Source organism: Mus caroli (assembly GCF_900094665.2).
Source record: "Mus caroli chromosome 3 unlocalized genomic scaffold, CAROLI_EIJ_v1.1 3_unlocalized, whole genome shotgun sequence".
NCBI lineage: Eukaryota > Metazoa > Chordata > Mammalia > Rodentia > Muridae > Mus > Mus caroli.
Genome location: NW_018388435.1, coordinates 188835 through 209951, shown reverse-complemented (window position 1 = coordinate 209951; position 21117 = coordinate 188835). Strand labels below are relative to the sequence as shown.

The 21117-nt window shown below is 37.6% G+C and overlaps 1 protein-coding gene across 2 annotated transcripts in view; it reads right to left on the bottom strand.

Annotated features, from left to right (window-relative positions):
- Positions 1 to 2782: 2782 nt before the first annotated feature.
- The window catches only part of Rnf13 (ring finger protein 13), an 87336-nt gene continuing 69001 nt past the window's right edge, over positions 2783 to 21117 (bottom strand). For both annotated transcript variants that reach the window (XM_029473720.1, XM_021154153.2), the window contains 3 exons: positions 17140 to 17233; positions 4572 to 4652; positions 2783 to 4129 (listed from right to left, as the gene is read on the bottom strand). In XM_029473720.1, coding sequence (XP_029329580.1) covers positions 3765 to 4129; positions 4572 to 4652; positions 17140 to 17233 — 540 coding nt within the window. In that variant the 3' untranslated portion in view covers positions 2783 to 3764. The remainder of the gene's footprint in view (positions 4130 to 4571; positions 4653 to 17139; positions 17234 to 21117) is intronic.

Here is a 21117-nt window from a genome sequence, read left to right as displayed (position 1 = left end):
TAGTAAACTGTAGCCTGGCCAGTTCTGTGCAGATGAACCACAGCGGCAGTGAGTTCATGAATGACAGCTATGTCACATGCAGGAGTCACCTTTTTGCTTTGATTCTCCCATTCTCTGGCTTTTAAGCCCTCTTTGCACAGCCTCTTCCAGGATGTTCTCTGAGCCTTGAAAGGAAGTGATCCTAAATGCTCCATTTAGAAGTGAGCACACCACGGTCACATATTCTCAGTATTTTGGCATTAATGGGTTTCTACGTTAACCCCTGTCCTCTGCTCTCAAGTTTCTCTGATGAAGGCTGGGTACCACCGATACATAGGTAGAAACTGAGTATTTAACATGGCAGTTTAGTAAAACAACTGTAGGCTATCCATAAAGCCTATGACCTCTCCAGCCATGGGCTTTGACTAGGTTCACAGAACCAGACACAGTGTCCTTCTTGTGCAGCAGGCCTCATTTAGCATCCCCATAGTAGTTGGCACTATTTCATAAGTGGAGACATCTTGCCTAGCAAGTCCTTATGACACCTTTCAGGATTCAGAACTGAGTAACGCCATTCATGACGTTTCTTACCCAGTAGCCTGTGTAACACCTGGCATTGTGAAAGAATCTTCCGACTCTGCTCCAGCCTCATTTCTGCAGTGGCCAGAGAATGTGATATCTCCAGCAACAGTCTTACGTTCAAGTGGGCAACCAGGATCCATATCAATGACCTTGAATTGTTTGAATCCCCCCTCGTCACCATTCAACAATTCACAGGAAGTCTCCCACACCTAGCACTGAGCTTTGTGTTTAATATCCCATGGCTTTGGGGAAGGACATTACCCATCCATCGAGGATACCTAGGACCTAACTTTCTTTTGTTCCAATGAACTTATAAAACAAGTAAATATATAGCTTTCCTATCTATCCTTAGTTTTGGTTATCCTTTCGTCGTCCTTCACCCCCTCTTCCCTGTTCCCCCCATCTCCTCTTCCTGTTCAGACCTTCCTATATCCCCCCACCTTTTTACTTAATGCCCACTGTGCTCAACACAGACACACACACACCATCCCACATACATTCCTTTCTTTCTGGCCTTTACCAGCACTCAGTGTTAAGCACACTGCTCTAAAACTGTCAAACTAGTATCAGCATATAAGGGGGAAGATGCAGTGTGTATCTTTCTTGATCTGGGTTTACTCAGTATACTATTTCCCAGATCCATCTTTCACTTTTTCCTGAAATGTTAGTAATTTTATTCTTTACCAGTAGTTAGAATTTCCATATATATATATCACATTTTTATTATCCATTCTTCATTCATTGACATTTAAGCTGGTTCCATTTCCTGGATATTGTGAATAGAGCTGCAATAAACATGGAAGTCCAAGGTATGGAATCCTTGGGTATGTGTCCAGCTGGCTCATACATCACCGTTGTGTTTTCAGGTTTCTGAGACACTGACACTGATCCCCATAGTGGCTTCCTCAGTTTACATTCCCACACAGTGATTAAGTTTTCCTTCCCCACAGCATTGCCAGCATTTGGAATCATTTGCTCTTGACAGTAGCCATTCGAGTTTGAGGAAGATGTTTAACACTTAAAGGATTTATTACATATTTGTGTTTCTTCTTTTGAGAACTCTGTTTAGTTCCCTAGATCACTGTTTTATCAGGTTGTTTCCATTTTTGTTTTAATTTTAAGCTCTTTGTTTATATATACATCAAAATGCTATCAGGTATTTGGCAAAGATTTTCCTTCCATTCTGTAGGCTGCCTCTTCACTTTTTAACATTTTCCTTTGTTGGCCTTATTTCCTGAACATCTGGAGTCCTATACAGAAAATCCTTACCTATTCCTAGATCTATATCCTTTAGTAGTTCAGACTTGCAGATCTAACAAGTACTCAAACCTCTCTATATATATTTGGAATTGGTTTTTGTGCAAGGCAAGAGATAGAAGATTTAAGTTTTATTCTTCTGTATGTGGACACCCAGTTTTCTCAGCCCCATTTGTTGAAGATGCTGCCCTTTCTCCAATGAGTATTTGTAACATCTTTGTTAAAAATCCGGTGGCTATAATTTTATAGCTTTATATCTGGGTCCTAAGTTTGGTCTGTTCATCTATGTATATTTTTGTGTCAGTACCATGTTGCTTTATTACTATGGTAAATCATCTTTAAAAAGAGAAGAAAAGAAAGAGCTGGCAGTGGTAGTGCAGGTCTTTAATCCCAGCACTCAGGAGGCAGACACGGGAGGATTTCTTGAGTTTGAGGCCAGCATGGTCTTCAGAATGAGTTCCAGGACAGCCAGGGCTACATAGAGAAACCTTGGCTCAATAAACCGAACCAAACCAAGCGACAAACCAAACAAGCAAGCAAGCAAACAAACAAAAAACTCAACAAAGAAACAAACTGAGTATAAATTTTTAAAAGAAACAATTCAAAATTAAAATTTCTTTTCCTAGTGTTATATTTCTCTTAAAATACAGCATTTTAAAAAGATAATGAAATGCTCATATACGTGATATACTTATTCTACTACATGATTTTATTCAATTTTCCATGTCACTAAATGCATCTACTGTAAAGAATGTGTTACAACTTACAACCAAATTCCCTAATTCACACTACTTAGGAGATGATTTTGGCTACAGTGCTAACTTTGGTGGGTAAGCCTGACTGCTTGTAAGTAATCAGTAAGAAACCTTGTATCCCATCCTAAGGCGGTGAATGACTCCATCCTCCTCCTTTATAGCACCCTGCATCTATGGTTAATGTAAGAGTTCACCAGAACAATACTTGGTGGCTTTTAAAGTGGAAAACATTTATTAACATTGAAGCTCTCATCATACAAGGCCATATAAAAAGTCTTAGCATTCTGATTATATTTAAGTATATTTTCTACATAGTTACAGAGTTATATAATTTTGCTTTTCATAATACATTGTCTCAATACATTAGGTCTATTAAACAAAAGCACTTATTTTCAAATCCAATACTTGAACAATTTCCTCTGCACATGGTTCAGCAGGGCTAATTAGCATAAGATGCTCTTAATGAAGAGGTATGTGATCTCAATATAACAGTTGCTGAAATTTGGTATTTTTATGCAACATTTTTTTAAATCACAACACAAAAGGATACTGAAATATGGGAAGTAAGGTCCAGAGACATTCCCGTGGAATCAAACTCATAACACTATAGTGGTTTTGAAAACCTTAAAGAATTTGAAGTCTACACCAGACCTTTCCTATGAGGAAAAACTACTTGGGAATAGAAAGGAAGAAGACATAAGTTTCTCTGTGGTATTATGAAGAAAAATCCTAAACTGCCTGTTGCCACTCATTAATCATGACATAGAGGGACTATCAGAAGAGACATGTACCAACCCAACCACACTAGGCAACTTTTATGAAAGTGAGAGTTGTTTTAGCTCATGCTAGATGACCATATCAGACTTCATGTGTAAGACAACATTTGCAGACTGTGATCTAGGTCTTCATTTCAAGCTATACTGAGGATTTTTAAAGTGTCCTGGCTACATTTTGTCATCCCCAGAGAGCTAATTTGATGCCTAAGTTACAGCACCAGTCTGTTACTTGTTAGTGAAGTGGCTGTATACTATTGGAGATAAGTATCAGAGATCAAATAGCCTGTTTCAGGAACTTGATTACACTAGAAAACTAAAAAATAAGTTATTTCTACAGAAACTTCTAAAAGGAGCAAAAAATCAAATCATATGCGCAAATAAACATCATAAGGGCAATCAACCAACCACCGGAAAGTCACACAGTATTTGCTATGTTGTAATCCTGCTCACCGTTCGGCTGCAGCTGGACCACAACACTGTGGTCGGTAATTTCGTCGTCTGCGTCACTGCTGTCGGTCTCTTCATTGTCGTCGTCCTCGTAGTCTGAAGACTCTGTCATGTTGTGATGTGAGTGGGATTCTGACAGAGACCCAAATGACTGGGTCCTGGCAGAAGCTGAGGGTGGAAGTAAAGGGGTGTGCTCTGACACTTGGTTTTCTTCCTGACTGCTGTCTGTGTCAGAGTCCGAGTCACCTTGGGAAGGAACAACCTTTTGTTTGCAGACTGGACAGGTCTTTTTGGTTTTAGTTAGCCAGGGATCTACACACTTGCAATGATAAGCTGTTGAAGCAAAATATACATCTTCAGTACAACAATTCTGTTCAAAGCACTTACTTTCAAATACAGCAGGGCATAAGATGCTCTTCATGAAGAAGTATATGATCTCAGTATTAACAGGTGCTGAAATTTGGTATTTTATGCAATATTTTCTTTTTATCACAACACAAAAGAATGACAATGATACATGAAAACTAAGATCCATAGATATTTCTCTTGAGTCAAGCATGCATAACACTATTGTATGAAGAGACTATTACAGTTAATTACTTGCTGTGTTTATTTAGTATAGTGATCTGTTCACATTGTATATGCATATGAGAAGTTAGTGCATTTTTATAAATCACATCTATCCTTGATTTTTGCATTGCTCTCTCTTCTCCCTGTATACAGAACTCAAAATGGAATTATACACAAGCTCAAAGCACTGTGTGAGTACTCATACCATGGGAACAGGGAAGGATCCTTAGCTTATCTCCATCTTCATATTCCTCCAAACAGATAGCACACACATCGTACTCATCTCCTGTAACAGAGAACTATAAATAAAAATATGCCACAGATTCACTGAAGCTTTACCGACTTCTATTGTAGATGCTTTTTGATTGTCTTTAAATGATACCTTTGTTCTTCTATCTGACTCAAAGAGCTACTTCAAGTTCAGGGACCTGAAGTTTTAAGTAATTAACCTTTTACTCAACTCAGGCAATTAAAAATAGATGTCAGAGTTGTTTACACTGATTGTTTGTCAAAGACTTTCATAAGAGTCACAGTTTCATTAGTGCTTTACTTAAGCATTCAAATGATAGTTTTGAAATATTTTATACTAAAATCAATATTTTACTAAACTCCAAGTCTGAGGCATTTTTGTGGCTGGTGGTGGACTGAATGCAGGTTTGCTAAGTAGGAGCTTTAACCGCTGACTATATCCCTACCTCACCACAAACACATGAAAAAGCACATTAAAACATTCAAATACTCATGTTAAATAAAAATGGATTTAAAATGAAGCAAGTGGCTTCAAATAACCAACATGTACCCATTCTGTGGTGTCATAAGGTTGATATGTAAACAGATGACCAGGGGATAGGTATTTACTAAACGGCTACTTACTCGTAAAGGCCTCACTCCTGTGTCTCACTCTTGTTTACTGCCTTACACTATCTGCTTTCCTTAACTCGTAACTCTTCTAGGATTCCAAGGATACATTTTTAAAGGAAGCAAACCAGTATTCTTTTAGATACAGCTGCTTTTGGGGGGGTAGATTTAAAAATACTTTGTTACATCAATAACTGTTTTAGTTCAGTCCCAAAACTTACTTTAAAAAACTAACTTTTAGGAAATAAAAGAGAGTTTCATTGCCTGACCTACACGGGAAGAACAACTTTGGAAAGTATTAGAGATAAAGCCGCTATCAGGGAAGATAGTCTGGATAGAGAAGAAGGAATGGTTTTATCCAAGCAAGTCATTCAGTATCCTCTAGTCACTTAAACGGTGTAAGAGGAATCCAAATAGAAAGTGGAAAAGAAAATTAGTGTTTTTATTTTACTAGTACCTTGATTTTGCTTACTGTATTGTCAAATACACTCTAACAAATTCATGTGTACACATGGTAGAATCTCATATGGAGTTTGGTCAGAATGGTTAAACAGGTCTTATATTAAAGAGACCTAACAAATTTATGATAACCTATAATTATACAGATTAATCACTAACCTGAATTTTGACATTAGAGTTTGAATACATTAAGCAATTAAATCACAACTGATGTTATAACATGTCAAACATTTAATCTCATTACCTGGTACTATGCCTGCCTATTAGAAGCCATGTGGTTAACAGGGATCAAAGTAGGTAGGGAGAATGGCTTGGGGTTTTCACATGAATTCAGGGTGACTACAAGAGTCCTTATATAGAACTATAAGACATAAATTTGTAGTGCTTTAAGCTATTGCGTTTGTCATAATTTATAACCCAAGAAACTAATAAAGGTAGTTGTGATCTGGGTCATCTTTAAATGTGTATATTTGTTATTTTACAGTCATTGAGTTTTTGTGTCCTGAGAATAGTTTCAAGTAATGACTTCATATTGATCTTATACTTTTTGTTACAGCATTTACTTTACATAAGACTCAAAGATATAGTTTGTGATTGTGGACCAGAATAAACCCTGTATGTTCTGTAGAAAGTCCTTGTAGTCCTGGACTAGTTCTGAAATAATGAAACACACTGTCTTGTCCCATCTTATACGTTTATTTATTTGATATATAGCCTTTTATAAGACATAAATTATGCTTCAGTTTTTCAGAGTCAAAACCAAAAATTCTCAAGATGCGTATGTGTTGAGGGTGTTTTCTGTGCTCCATTGAGATAATGCAGAAGCAGAGTGCTGTGTTTGAAGGCACACACATCTAGATCTCATCCTGGTAAAACTAGACTAGAAGATATCCTGGCTTAATCAATAGGGAACACCAAAGGCCATAGCCATCACATAAGCTATTTTACACTGAGCTCATGGCAGTGTTCACTGAAACTACTTGGGGAAGTTACACAACTTAAATATTTAGCATCTGCTGACTGAATATAAGATTTTTAATTGAATGGGTTGAATGCATTAGAAACATGGAAAATCTGGCTGTACTTTGACTCATGCCTCATTGCTTGTCAAAATGTGGTTTAAAACTGAGGATGGGGGAGACAATGAGAAGGATGGACAGACGTTTTGTCAGTATTAAGCAAATAATGGCAAAAGTAATTATGAAAACTAAAACATTAATTAGTAACTAGGTTATAGTAGTAAAAATTATTTTTAAAAAATCCATATTTTAGAGTAATTACTATAAAATGATATGTTGCTCTTTTCTAATCTCTGATTTAAAAAAAAGTCTTCTATGCATGTTATCTTGGAAAATAACTTTTCAGCTATAGTGGTTAGGAGCCTGGTAACTTAAATAAGAGAAAGTTTCATTTTATTTAAGACTTACTTAAGGAGTTGTTTTGTGTTAGTAATTTTTACTGTCTACCATTTTTTGAGTCTTGTTACATGGCTCTGTTAAGCATTTTTCTTTTTTGTTTTTCCCCCGTTGTGGATATGTGCATGTGTACTTGAGAATGGGTCTCATTTAGTCAGGGTAGCCTCCAAATTGCTGTGTGTCCACAGCTATCCTTCAATTCCTCGTCCTCCTATTTCCACCTCCAAGGTGCTCAGACTATAGATAGAAGACACCAAGCCCACTTAGCATTTTCATACATTCATTTATAACACCCACCCCCCACAACATAGGTACTCTTGGTCACATTTACACATTAAATATAATGTATAATGGGAAGGTTAAGAAACTGTATAAGATCTCACACAACATATGGGAGAATGAAGTGGAAATTTCTGGTGTCTTTGGAGACTCAGTTGTGTCATGTGATGCTTTTTTAGAAGCTGTCTTATGAGAGGATGTTTTGCTGAAAACAGACACATGGTGTTTTTCTGGAAGCTGCCTGGAAAAGGGGCATAGTTTTGTTAGAGTGGGTGCATGTGATGTTTGGAAAGGGACAGAGCTATATGTCATTGGTTCCCTTTGCTACTCTTTGCTGGTCTTCATTGGGCTTTGCTAACAATGCTGTGGCATTGGTTTGCCGTGCCTTCTTTGCTCAACAGCATTTGTCATGACTTCGTAGAGAGAAATATACCTAAGAAATCCTCATGATATTCCAGCTGCCTTTTGCCATGTCCACTGACTCAGGGCGGTTGAGAGCCTCGGGGTTTCTTCTGGATCAAACTATTGCTGATCCGTGAATAGTGTTTGCTAGTGGATCCAACTCCCACTGCTGATTTGTGTGAACTGAACTGCTGATATCCTGACAAGGAAGATTGGAATTGCCCAAAACAAGAACTATTTCTAAATAGGTCCACATCCCCCTTTTGCCCTATTAACCATTGTTTTCCACTACCTCTGGTGGCTGGTGGGCTAGAAGGGAGGTTCGAGCATTAAAAACCCTTATTAAAGTAGGTATTAAAAAATCTAACCCTACAGGGGAACCCAGACTTCCAGCATGTTCTATACTTCAAGGTCTCTGTTGTCTTAGTCATTGTTTTATTGTCTCCTTACCTTTTGATTATAGTACCTAGAATTCTTTTAGTCTGTATATTTTTGTTAGTGTGTATGTGCATATGTATGTATGTATGTATGTATGTATGTATGTATGTATGTATGAGAAAAACCTTGAGTGTTGGTACTTATTATCTACCTTATTTGAGACAGGATCGCTTGTACCCTGCTGCATACACCAGGCTAGCTGACCTGTGAACCTCTGGGAATTCTCCAGTCTCCACCTCTTATCTTGCCAGAGGAGTACCAGGATTAAAACTATTCATTAATGGCTTTTGGGGGTAGGGGTGGGGGTGGTGCATATTCAAACACAGGTCGTCACCCTTGCTTGTTAAGTCTTTTACCCACTGAGCTACCTCCCTAGTCCAGAAGTATTTTAAACAGACATCTGGAAATTAGGAATTTAGAAAATTTCCTAATTAGGAGTTTAGGATGCAAAATACTTTCCAGAGCTCATTTCAAGGCATCTAAATTTGTATATATGCCGGACTAGAGAGGTTACCAGGGTTCAAATTGCAGCACAATATGGTGGTCACAATGGTTTATAACTCCAACACCAGGTGATCTGATACCCTCTCCTCGTTTCTACATACATAAGGTACACATAGTTGCATGCAGGCAAAACACATGCACACATAAAAATAAAGCCTATTTAATTGCACACATCCTGAAATATTGGTGTTCTACTCGAATATTTCCTTTACTTTCTTTGCAATATAAAGAAAGTTAAAAACCTGTTCAACTTCAATACATCTTAAGGCTCTTGGATAAATGATGCTTCTAAATGATTTATGCTTGCTAGCTAGATTATCCTAGAGTTTAGTTAAATCTCAGTTTAAGTCAAGTAACTATAAAAAAAATCAAACAAATCTCCTTCTAAAGAGTCCAGTGGTACGAAATTGATAAGAATACACTAACAACCCTGTAGAAACATTATAGCTAAGGATGTGCTATCATCTGGATCCTGAATGTTCCCCAAAAGCCTTTGTTTTAAAGATTTGTTCGCCAGCATGGCACTATTGGGAAGTGGTAGACAGACCCGACAGAAAGAGACTGGCCTCACATTTTTCACATTGAATGTGTCATCCAACTCTTAAGACAGTAAGACATAACAAAATACTTTCCAGTAGCAATACTAGATATTGTGTCTACTGACAATCCAGATACCCAAGTGTGAAGACTTTATTATGATGGGTTTTAAAGAGTTCTTAAAGAGGAATTCAAATAAGGCCTTAAGTGTAAACTGAATTTTAAAAAGGAGAAGACATTATTGGAACAGTAAAAATAATAAAGCATTTTCAAATAAACACATCAAAGTCATGCAGAGTTATGTAATAAATAGAAGTGGAAGATAAAGTTAAATGACTATAACTGAACTAGATCATGAAAAGCTCTAAATACCAAGATGACTGCTCTATGATAAAATGGTGAATGGCAGAGGGTAACAGAAACCTTTCAAAGTAGAGGAAGCAGTGGACTGAAGCATGTTGTTACAAACCTATCATCAAAGAACTGAAAGGAAATGGGCCTGAGATGTACAGGTGAGCACAGAGACTGTAGGACCAACCCACAAGGTTGGCTTGCAGTAACAAGAATGAAGAGAAAGGATGCAATCCCCGTCATCTGAAATTTTATGAGCAAACACTGCTAACAGCCTAGGGTGAAATAAAAGGTAATGTATAAAATAAAAAGTTAAAGTTTTTGATGGACATTTAAAAGTGTTTTATTTGACATTACTAAGAGGTAACCTGAAATAAGAACAGAGAGACTAGGAGAAAATTAGCCATATAAGCAATACAGACTTTTGTTTTAGTCCAAAGTTAGTAAGATACCTAAATACGATGAGCTGGTCCACACTTTCAGGAGTTTAACTACTTTATTCAAAGCCTAGGTATACTCTAAGCACGTGTGTTAGACAGGGCGGTCCTCTCAGTGGACCACTCCCCACTCTACAGAATAAGGTACTATGGCAGGGACTCACTTTCATGAAGTTATATATAAACTTATACTTGTCCTGGAAATTGATTGGGCCATACTTCTCCTCATTTTCTAATGTGTCTATAATAGTTGATAGACACACATTCATTTACAAATGTAATTGGGAAAAAAATTAATCTTGGTAGCTGAAAAGAATAACCACCCTGCAGGACACAATAGAGACTGTTAGATCACAAGTTTGGGTTTCTTTTTCTGCAGAAGTTAAGATATCCTGAAGCTCACCTGACCTACAGGATTTCAAAGATTTTATACCTATCATGGCAGTACAGTACTAGTCTTGTTTACTTTCAGGTCACAGAAATCCCATATTTGAAAAGACAGTTTTGCATTGCTTTTCCTCATAACTAAGCAAAATGCACAGCACAGATATTATCAGGGAAGTTAAGTAGGTTCTCATGGTCAGATCCAAGTGGTAGAATGAGGTCCTGTGATTCATTCTTTCTATTACAGCATTCTGGGGGAAATACTGGCCAACTAAAGAATACTGACTGCTCAGCAGGGCTGGAGAGATGGCTCAGAGATTAAGGGCACTGACTGCTCTTCCAGAGGTACTGAGTTCAATTCCCAGCAACCACATGATGGCTCACAACCATCTGTAATGGGATTGGATGCCCTCTTCTGGTGTGTCTGAAGATAGCTACAATGTACTCATATACATAAAATAAATAAATCTTTAAAAAAAAGAATACTGACTGCTGCTTATGCCTCCATTCCTATGACTGTTGTCTTAATACAAAGCACGAGTAATGCTGAACTCTAGAGACAAGAGAATTAAGGAACCAGAAACAAAATAAAATGATTTGTGATGCTATGGGAGTTCTAGTGCTCTGTAATTCCTGAAGTAAAGAGATTGATGGAGGGAAGATACAACAACATTCCTCACTGACTTCTGGATCTACTTAGATGTAGACACATGTGAGTATCCCATTGTTTTCCTTAACATATTTGCAAATTGGAGGAAATTTAAAATATACATATATAAAATATGCCACTATACAACTTAATCTTCAATTATCAGGCTCAACAATTTCAGTATTTTAAAAAATCTTGGTTAGATCTACTTCCAATGTTTTCTTGAAAAAAATTAAAAGCCAATACTGAGACATATCATTTTATTAATTATTACTATATATACATAGCAAGTAAGAGCTTTAAAAACATAATCACAACACTATTATCATGCCTAACAAAAATGAATGACAATTTCTTAGCATCTAAATTTATTAATATCACTCAAAGCAAATTCAAATTTCACCAAACTATTCTAAAAATACTTTTTCACAGATGATTTGTCCTAAGCAGGCCCACGCTCTCAGCTGCCTGCTCCAGCCGCTATGCCAGTTCTTCCTAGCATACTGCCCCCTTCCCTCAGACTCTCCCTCTAGAACTGTAAGTTGCTTTTGTCATGGTATTGTCTCACAGTAACAAAAACCTAACTAAGACACGTATAGATCTATGTCAGTTCATTCTTGAATTATTCATCTGGGGTTTTAGAAACAGTGCTCTGTAGCTGTTTCCTCTGAACTATAAAATTCATGCAGGGAGGACTGGGATTCAGAATATCCCAGAAGCTCACAAGACCTCGAAATTCATAGGAACTCACATGGCCCTTCTCAAAGAGTATCTATGAGACAGCAAGCAAGCACAGGAGATGAGACCCTGTTAGTGGAGCTATCTGCTAGCTATGTGTAGCACTTCAGAGATGCAGCTTTTCTGAGTCGTTGTCACCCATGCTGGCATGCACTATATAGTAATGGGACTACCTTTGAGTCACCCATACTCCTGAAAGTAACCCTAGTGAATTCACTGGTCCACTACACTAGAGTAAGGTAGTTATTTATTTGATCTGTAATCCATGCATAAATGTTTATTCATGTCTTCCCAGGAAAAGCTGCACAACCTAATTGGCATGTGAATAGGGGCTGATGGATGAGTTGGGGAGAAGTGTGGCCTATGGGATGAATGCTAAAATGTAACTTCGGGTGATCAGTCTGTGGGTGGAGCATATGTGGGGGTAATCTTGATATAGCCATTTCCCCTATCTGATATGAGACTGCTGTGACTCCTTGCTACTGTGACAATTACATGTTACCAAGAAGGAGAGATACGATAGAAAACCAAGGCCAAGCCACCTGAGAGTGGGCCACTTAGAGTGGCCATCTTCTGTGTAGTATGAGAGGCCATGCCTCCTTGATGAACACAGGCCCACCTCCATCCCCAGACAGCTGATGAACTGAGGACTATGTTGCAGTCCATAAAAGCCCAGATGAGATCATATCCAGTTTATCAGCATGGGTTGCTGTGGGCCATAAGAAAAAAAAATGTAACTAAGATTCAGCTATCTGCCAAGAAGGAAAATGTCAGAGTACTAGACGATCTACAACGGGAAAAAGTCAGTAAGTATTATCCTCTGATTTGGCAGGAAAGGTGGAAAAAAGGAGAAAAAGAGATCAAGGTGTTGGCCTTCTGTTTCCCAGAGTTGGCAGGATGCAAAGAAAAGAACACAAATTAGATCTCTGCCAAGGAGCTCTTGTTGAAGTTAATCACCAAATACATCTGACCTGCTTAAACTGGGCAAGACTGAATACCAGTGCCCCCTGACAGTCGGTTTATGATGCTGTGTGGCATGGGCGCAGAAGGGATCAATATGAGTGCCATGGAAGTGGAGACACAGTATTATAACCACCCTTGAGACAAAGATTGGATAATCTGAGATAATACAGAGGAGATCAGTTTCTGACGGACTGGCCCATACGAGTAATTAGGAGCACATGCTATTGATGGCTGAGGGCTCTATGAATCCCAGGGACAGGAAGGCAATAGGGAAAGGACAGCTGTTACTGAGCAAACTGGGCAGCAAGAACTGATGGAGTGGTGCATGTTAGGACTCTTTCACATGACAGAAGTTGCCGGCCTGGGGTTGAAAGTATTGGCTGCTGTTTAAAGGCCCTGGTTTGACTCCTAGCGCCCACATCGGAATTTACAACAGTCTATAGAACTCCAGTTCCAGGAAATCTGATGGTTTCTTCTGACCTCAGTGAACACCAAGCATTCATAGAGTACATATACATACACTGGGGAAAAACACAAAATGTATTACCTGTTTAAAAGGAAGAAGAAAAAGAAGTTGTTGGGAGCCAGTGTCATAGCTCAGCAGATATAGGCACTTGTCACCAAGCCCCTTGACCTAAGTGTGATCTGAAAGCTCACATGGTGGAAGGAGAGAATTGGTTCTTGTAAGTTGTCCTCTGACCTTTACATGTGTCCTGTGAAAGCTGTACTTGCCCCACAAACAAATATAAAATGAATGTAGAAAAGAAAAAAAAAAGATTTTTTCCCCTCCTTTTAGCAATGACCTTGGGACTAGAATAGGGCTTTAGTGGATTTGCTGGGCTTCATGGCAGAATATAATCCTTATAAAGTAGGAGGGGCTCTGGTAGATCTTATTGGCAGGCCAGCATGCAAATGAAATTTATAAAGTTATAAAGCAGTGCAGAGGAGCTAAGAAAAGCAAAATAAAAGGTCCTATCTGGGCCATTTGGAAGATCAGTGTAGTAAAACCTGTCTCTGGAGTGCCTGAGCAAAAGATGAACAGAAAAACAAATTCTATTTGTGAGTTTCTGGAGGGCAGAACAGTTCAGAAAAAATATAAAGTGATAAAAAATAGTGCAAATGAAAAATATTAAGCTTGTCCTAGGGATATACAGTTATTTGTACCCTCCCCCCCCCCCACACACACTATAATATTCTGTATCTATTTCTCCCTGTTACCAAAAACAAACAAACAAACAAACAAAAAAACCATTGTGGTTAGAGCTTGTTTACCCAGACTGGGGCTTTCAGCAACTAATTGTGTCAATGAAAATGAAAGGGCCACAGGTTACCCTGGGCTTATCAAACCTGGGGAGCCAACTCCAGTGTGAGGCACAGGAGATTTGCTCTTGCTTCCCCTTGGGCCTGATCCAGGCTAAGCAGCACAAGCCAGCCTCACCAACACTGCTGGGTATTTAGGGGGTTGCACAGAGGCTTTATAGCAGATGAAGCAAAACACCAAGATAAGGAGACCAAATGGCTCATGGAAAATGACTGAGCTATACAGAATTGGATGGATCAGTGCCCCCATCTATGCATCTGTATAAAACACAATTGATACAAGTTATAGGATCTTTTCAATGGACTTTGTGAATGCTTTTTTTTTTAATAGCATTTAATAGCAACACAGCAGCTGGCCTACAGAGATTTTGCCCACCTTCTGTAAATACTAACCCTTTGGTGTCTTACAGATTTGGAAAGGTATCTGAAAGGATGGTAAAACTATCACTTTAAGTGTTTGACTGAAGTCACTGTACATAGGTAGAAAAGGATACTCCCAAGAGCCATAAGGTTGCTAAGTAAAAATCTTAAGTCCCAGGAGTAGGTTGCCTTCCTATTACTTGTTGGCAGAGGAATCAATCCCCTGATAACCTACAAACCATAAGGTTATTCCCACTACTGTTGGCTGCACATCAGGGTTGGACAATAAGATCCTATTTCTAAAGATGACACACACTTTGGCTGTAGCACACAGAGAAATGAGGCTAAGACCAAGCTGAAAGTTCACTCCATTTTCACTATAGTATCAGAGTATACAGACTTCTGAGGAAGAATTGTTGCTGACAGTCCTGCTCAAATATGGATGCTGTGTGCTGTACTAACAACACACCAGGCAAGCTGAACATACTGGTACAACTGTGGCATGACTATTACGGGTACAACCAACCGCTTTTTAAAATTAGATTTTTGTTTTATAGGGTGTTTTGTTTTGTTTTGAGACAGGATCTTGCTGTCTACCATTAGCCTGGAAATCACTGTATAGACCAGATGGGCCTTGAACTCATATAGATCCACTGGTCTCTGTCCCCCAAGAGCTAACATTAAAGAATGCTCAGAGAAAGAAAAAAGGTGAGGGATAGACTTTTTACTGTTTAATTTAGGTGCTATTTCTCTTCAAAAATCCTACAATGGCTACTCATCTTAGAGGAAAAGATGCTTAAACCATTTTAACTCAGGGTAGTTTCAACATCTTTTGTTTTTCCATCTTTTTATTACATTGTGTGTGCGTATGTGTGCATGCTTTGTGTGTGTATGTGTGTAAGTGTGCACACACATAGAGTTAATTCTCTCCTTCCACCACATAGACACTGGGGATTAAACTCGGTTCATCAGACTTGGCAGCAAGCACCTTTCCCTGCTGAGCTATCTTGTCAGCCCTCAATACCAACTTCTAAATTAATATTTTGTTTCAGAAAAAAAAAAAAGATGTTTTTAAGCTAGGTCCTGGCACTAGGGGATGGGGATGGAGGCTCTTACCTCTCACCAAGAAGCTATCTACAATTAATACTTACTTGTAAAGGAAAAATGAGTTTTCTCCAATGGAATCTCACTAGGTATATTAACCATATTTAAGGACAGGCCTCATGCTCAGGAGTAGTTTGCAACACAAAGCAAGCTCAATGCTATTTTTTGTATATTTTTTGACTCATATTGCTTTGTTTGAGCATTTTGTGTGTGTGTGTGTGTGTGTGTGTGTGTGTGTTTTGTGGAGTTTTGAGTGTGTGTATGTGCATGTGTGTGCCCATGTGTGTGTATTTATCCAGGGCTTTTTTGTTTTGGTTTTGCTTAAAGAAAGGACATGGAGTTGGTTCACTGAGGCAGTGAGGGGCCTGGCAGACACTGGAGGAGGGAAAGCATGATCAGAATATATTGTATGAGAAAACTTTTTTTAACTAAAAGATGGGGTCATATTCAAAACCATGGAACTTTTAAAAGTGATCTCTAGAAGCAGACTGTCATACTGGGTCTGATCTATAAACAACTTTAAATAACTCACCTCACATGTTCTGCAGTTTTATAGCATCTATGTCCTTTTAAAAAATGAAATTCAATGTTTTCCCAGTTTCTATTGTTATATTTATAACAAGATAAAATTATAAATGGTAATAAAACATTTAGCTATATGGAAAATAAAGCTTTGCTTTTTCATTATTCATTCACTGTCTTATTTATTTTATTTATATGGGCAACATCATTTGCATGCCTGATGCAACAAATGGGTACTGGATTTTCCTGGGATATACCATTCACAGATGGATGTGGGTCTGAGGAATTAAATCCCAGTTCTCTTGGCAGAGTGGCCAGTGCTCTTAACCACCAAGCCATCTCTCCAGCCTCTAGAACTCTGTTTTAATGTCTTCTCTATTTTACCTTCTTTAAACAGTCTTTAAGCAGAATATTTTATTTTTATTTTTTTTAATGTAGACTGAGATGTACTAGCCATAATGATTAACAAGTATACACCTACATCTGAAGCTCACTTAGCACAGAACACTGGCTATAGTATAAATTCCAGACTCCTTCCCAGCTCTGTCAATACAGTGCAAACCTCTGTAAACCTCTATTTCCTTGCATATAATGGAAAGATACCAATGGTACCCATTTCATATTAGTATGAAAATTACATGACATGCAAACTGCAAACACGTAATAGCTACCTATGGTTTTAAGAGCAATACAGCAGCATATATCACAGCATTTGAGAACATAGGAGGAATGTCAACGAGGGCAGACTGCCTTAGTGAAAGAAAGTATTCTTTTCTCTGATAGTGTACAGAGTTACTGGCACATGGTGGTGGCAGTGTATATCTCTCCCCGTTTTCATTATTAAGATTTATACCAATCCCATACCTCCTTCCTGCCTTTACCAGGCTACCAGTACATAAAACATCTTTCCCAAATATTCATTATGAATGTTAGTGAGTGAGTGTTAAGAATGGTATATAGTAGAGACTCAGAACGTGGTATTAAGTAAATATGGCAATCATGTATTCTGAAACACTAAATGTTAATATTTAGGACACAACAATATTCACTTACCCTTTTTAAATTTATGTACAGGAAGCTTTTTAAGTTGATCTTTACGAAGTCTGTTTCTTCTGTTTCTATGTCTGTCCTGAACAAATTTTGTGATCTATAGATGGAAAGAAAGAAAAAAGACTGGTCAGATATTAAATATACTAATAAAAATTGACATTGAAATAAAAATAATCTCTTTTAAGTTTCTGGATAGCTGCTGTAAAACCAATTTAATTTATTTCAATCCTAATGACAACACTATTGATTAAACCATTAAGCTCATGGTGATTTGTTAATTTATCTATTATAATTTGAATTTATTATTAAATACATTTTAACTTCTTAAAATTTCTACAATCCTTATTTATGTATCTGTTCTGTATGTATATGTGCATACACACATGTGCCACAGTGAGCATGTGAAGTCAGAGGATATCTTAGAGAAATGTGTTCTCCCTTTCTACCATCTGAGTCCCAGAAGCCAGACTCAGGTCACCAGGCTTGGCAGCCCAGTCATTAAGAGAGAGCACTTGCAACTCTTGCAGAGGACCCAGGTTCAGTTTCCAGCACCCACATCAAGGCTTACAGCCACCTGTGACTCCAGTTCAGAAGAGGATCCAATGCCCTCTTTTGGTGTCCATATATAAAATACAACTCAGAAAAAAAAAAGAATAAACAATCAATATACTCAATAGTTTACATAAATCTCCAAACATATACTGGGAGATGACATAAAGAGCACAGCTCTGAATTCCATTAGTATAACAAACCACTGTGAGTAAAAATCAAGTTTGTGGTTATCTAGGCATGCGAGTCATAGGGACTAATAAGGAACAGAAAACATTTTGTGGTGGGTGATGGACATCTCATCTTGATTATAATATTGAAATTAGTATAGCTGTGTTTAAATACATATATATTAATTATATAAGTGCTAACATTTATTATGATGTAGAACTTAAATGTGTGATTTATTTTATGTCAACCATACCTTAATATTTTAAATGTTTAAAAAAAACAACTAAGACATCAAAAATAACCAGGTTTTATTGAGGCTAGGAATATAATTCAGTAGTAGAATGGTTGACTTATTTATACAAGATTCTTTCATCAATCCTTGACTCTAAAAAGAAAAAAAAAATCCAGAAATACAAGCTTTTAAACCAAAAGCAAAAATTATGGAATCCAAATTTACATAAAAGAAAGCTGGAAAATATGCAGCTATGAATCCAAACACGGCGATAGCTGCTGTCAATGGAGTAAGTCCATCAGTTTTTAAGGACGTGTGTAATTAAAACAATCCAGCTCCATGCTGTTTACAAGATACAGTTAAACTGAAGCTACCTTAAGGTTTATTTAAAGGGGGTGGGGAGCATGTGAACATATTAAAGTAAAAGCTATATACCCAGTAAAACAAGAGCAAAGAGAATATTTAGCAAGAATATGCTAAAAACTATGGGAGCAATACATGAATCCAAAGCCTCCGGGACTTCTATCTAAGTAAACACCAGTTTAAATCCATTGAAGCAGTGCATGGACTCTCACTGTGTGCCACAGACAAGCACTCAAGCATAGCCCTCCAAGTGAGGGTTACTCTCAGAATAGACAGACAGACAGCAGCCTGCAAGATGAAATACTGAAAGATAAAACCACACTATATATGTGCTTTGAAGGTTCAAAATTTTTTAAACTTAAAAAACACAGTATTTAAATTAACCTCTTGTAACTTTGCTGAATTTGGCTACCAGAAAATTAAAAATAATAGTGTTCTATTGCTTAGCATTGTTTTAGAAAACCCAAGAATGCAAAACAACAGGCAACTCTAATCAAAGCTGTACAATTCTGTGAATATACTGAAATCATTAAATTGTATGTTTTAAATATGTCAATTTTATGTTATGTGAATTATATTTTTAAAGTTAGACAAATCCACAAACTTAAATGGAAGGACATGTACCTGAATGGTGCACATGTGTGAACAGCATTTATAAAACATGATTACAAAAGGATCACCTAAATACTCATAACAGGTTTTCTGACCACAGTACAACTGAATTAGAAATATATATGAAAATTACAGAAAAAATATGTCAGAAATGTAAAACTTCAATAAAGTAATCCATGAACCACAAAACAACTTCCAGTGGGTAACAGGTTTCTAGTGAAGCCTCTTTACCACCTAGAATCTCAGCAACCCAGAAAACACCATAAATTATGAATGAAGTTGAAACTCTAACTCACTGGAGAAAGAGCAAGCTTTTCACTGGACCACAGCATTAGACAACCTTAAGTACTCAAATATCTGAAAGCAGCTTTGAGATACTGTGGGCTGAACACCAGCCACAACTGACATAGGCAAGTGTGCCTATTTACTCCTGCAAATGTACTATGGGGATATTATTATTCTCTCTTAATACGGCAAAAGAACAGAAAAAAGCTACAACTGAGTCCCCTTCACCTAGAAGGAAAAAAAAAACAAAAGAAATGTCTTACAATAAGGATGACACTTCAAATAAGTTGTACAGCCTAGTTTCAGTGGATTTATCTACAAACACTCCCTTCACCTATGTCTTGGGGAACACTGCAGAAGAGGGGGCAAAAAGATTCTCAAGAGTTAAAGAATTAGGAAGTTTGTTGTGAGGTTGTATCTCCTAGTAATACCAGAAGGTGCACCAGTAAAATGTCACCAAGACACCTGCCCAAATGTGAGCTGAACAAAGACGGCTACAATAAATACACCAAACTGAATGGCAAAAAGCCCATGCGGCTACAGGAAGAATTACAAGCACCGAGGAAAGCTGGAAATGGGAGAGATGGGAAGAGCACACTGACAGGTTGTCTAATACCAAGTGGTCAGCCTGAAAACATACATATAAGAAGCACTATATGAACAGGTAATATTTAGGAATATGTATATATGTGTGTGTGTGTGTGTGTATATATATATATATATATATATACATATGTATTGTATACATGCATACTCATATGCATGAATAACAATTAGTTTAAAGAAAGAGGACATGAATTTGAAGGAAAGTAGGAAGGGTATATAGGAGAGTTTGAAGGGAGGAAAGGTAAGGAAGAAATGTAACCAAATTATAATCTCAAAAATAAAAAATATAAAATAAATAAAAATCTTAAAAAAAAAAAGGCTTGACCTAAATCCCCTAAGGGACAACAATGTAAATAAGGGTAATACAAGTTAATTTAAGAACAAAGAAGAAAGATTTTTTTTTTTGTAGGCAGGTATGGTAGTACATGCCTTTAATCCCAGCATTTGAAGAGGCAAAAGAAGGCAGATGTCTATGTATTCAAAGACAGCCTGGTCTACAAAGTGAGTTCCAGAACAACTGGAGCTTTACACAGAGAAGCCCTCCCTCAACAACAAACAAGCAATCAAACAAGGAGAGAAAAGGAGAATTTGTATGTATTTTGCTCACTGAGAATATATAGATCCCAAAGCAGTGTGAGTCTGGTTTATTATGGATGCAGAACTTAAGTCTACTTCTTGGAAGGACAAATCACATAAACATCTAACAACAATGCAAGGCCAAGGATAAAGAGAACTCACTCTACATATGACAGAAATTTTCTTAAAACTGGTAGTGAAGTATATGAACTACAGAAACCACTGTATTACTATGCTGAAAATAATTTCTTAAAAAACATAATTAGTAAGAAGTTGAGGCCTCCAAGGAAAAATGGAGGACTGTAATCTGCCTGCACATGACTGGTTAAGGAGATATCAGGAGAAGAAAGAGTAGTTTGACTACAGAGGCAGAAAGCAGAAGTCAGCCTTAGAAACTTGGAATGGCAGTGAGGGAACCAGCAAGACAATGGAAGGAAGAGATGGGTGAGACTGAGAAAAGGTAAGCTGCACCAAACAACTGTAGCTGTGGCCTTCGGGGTGTGTGTGTGAAGAGAGGGGGGTGAGGGAGTGAGGAGGAAGCAAAAGAGAGAGAGAGAGAGAGAGAGAGAGAGAGAGAGAGAGAGAGA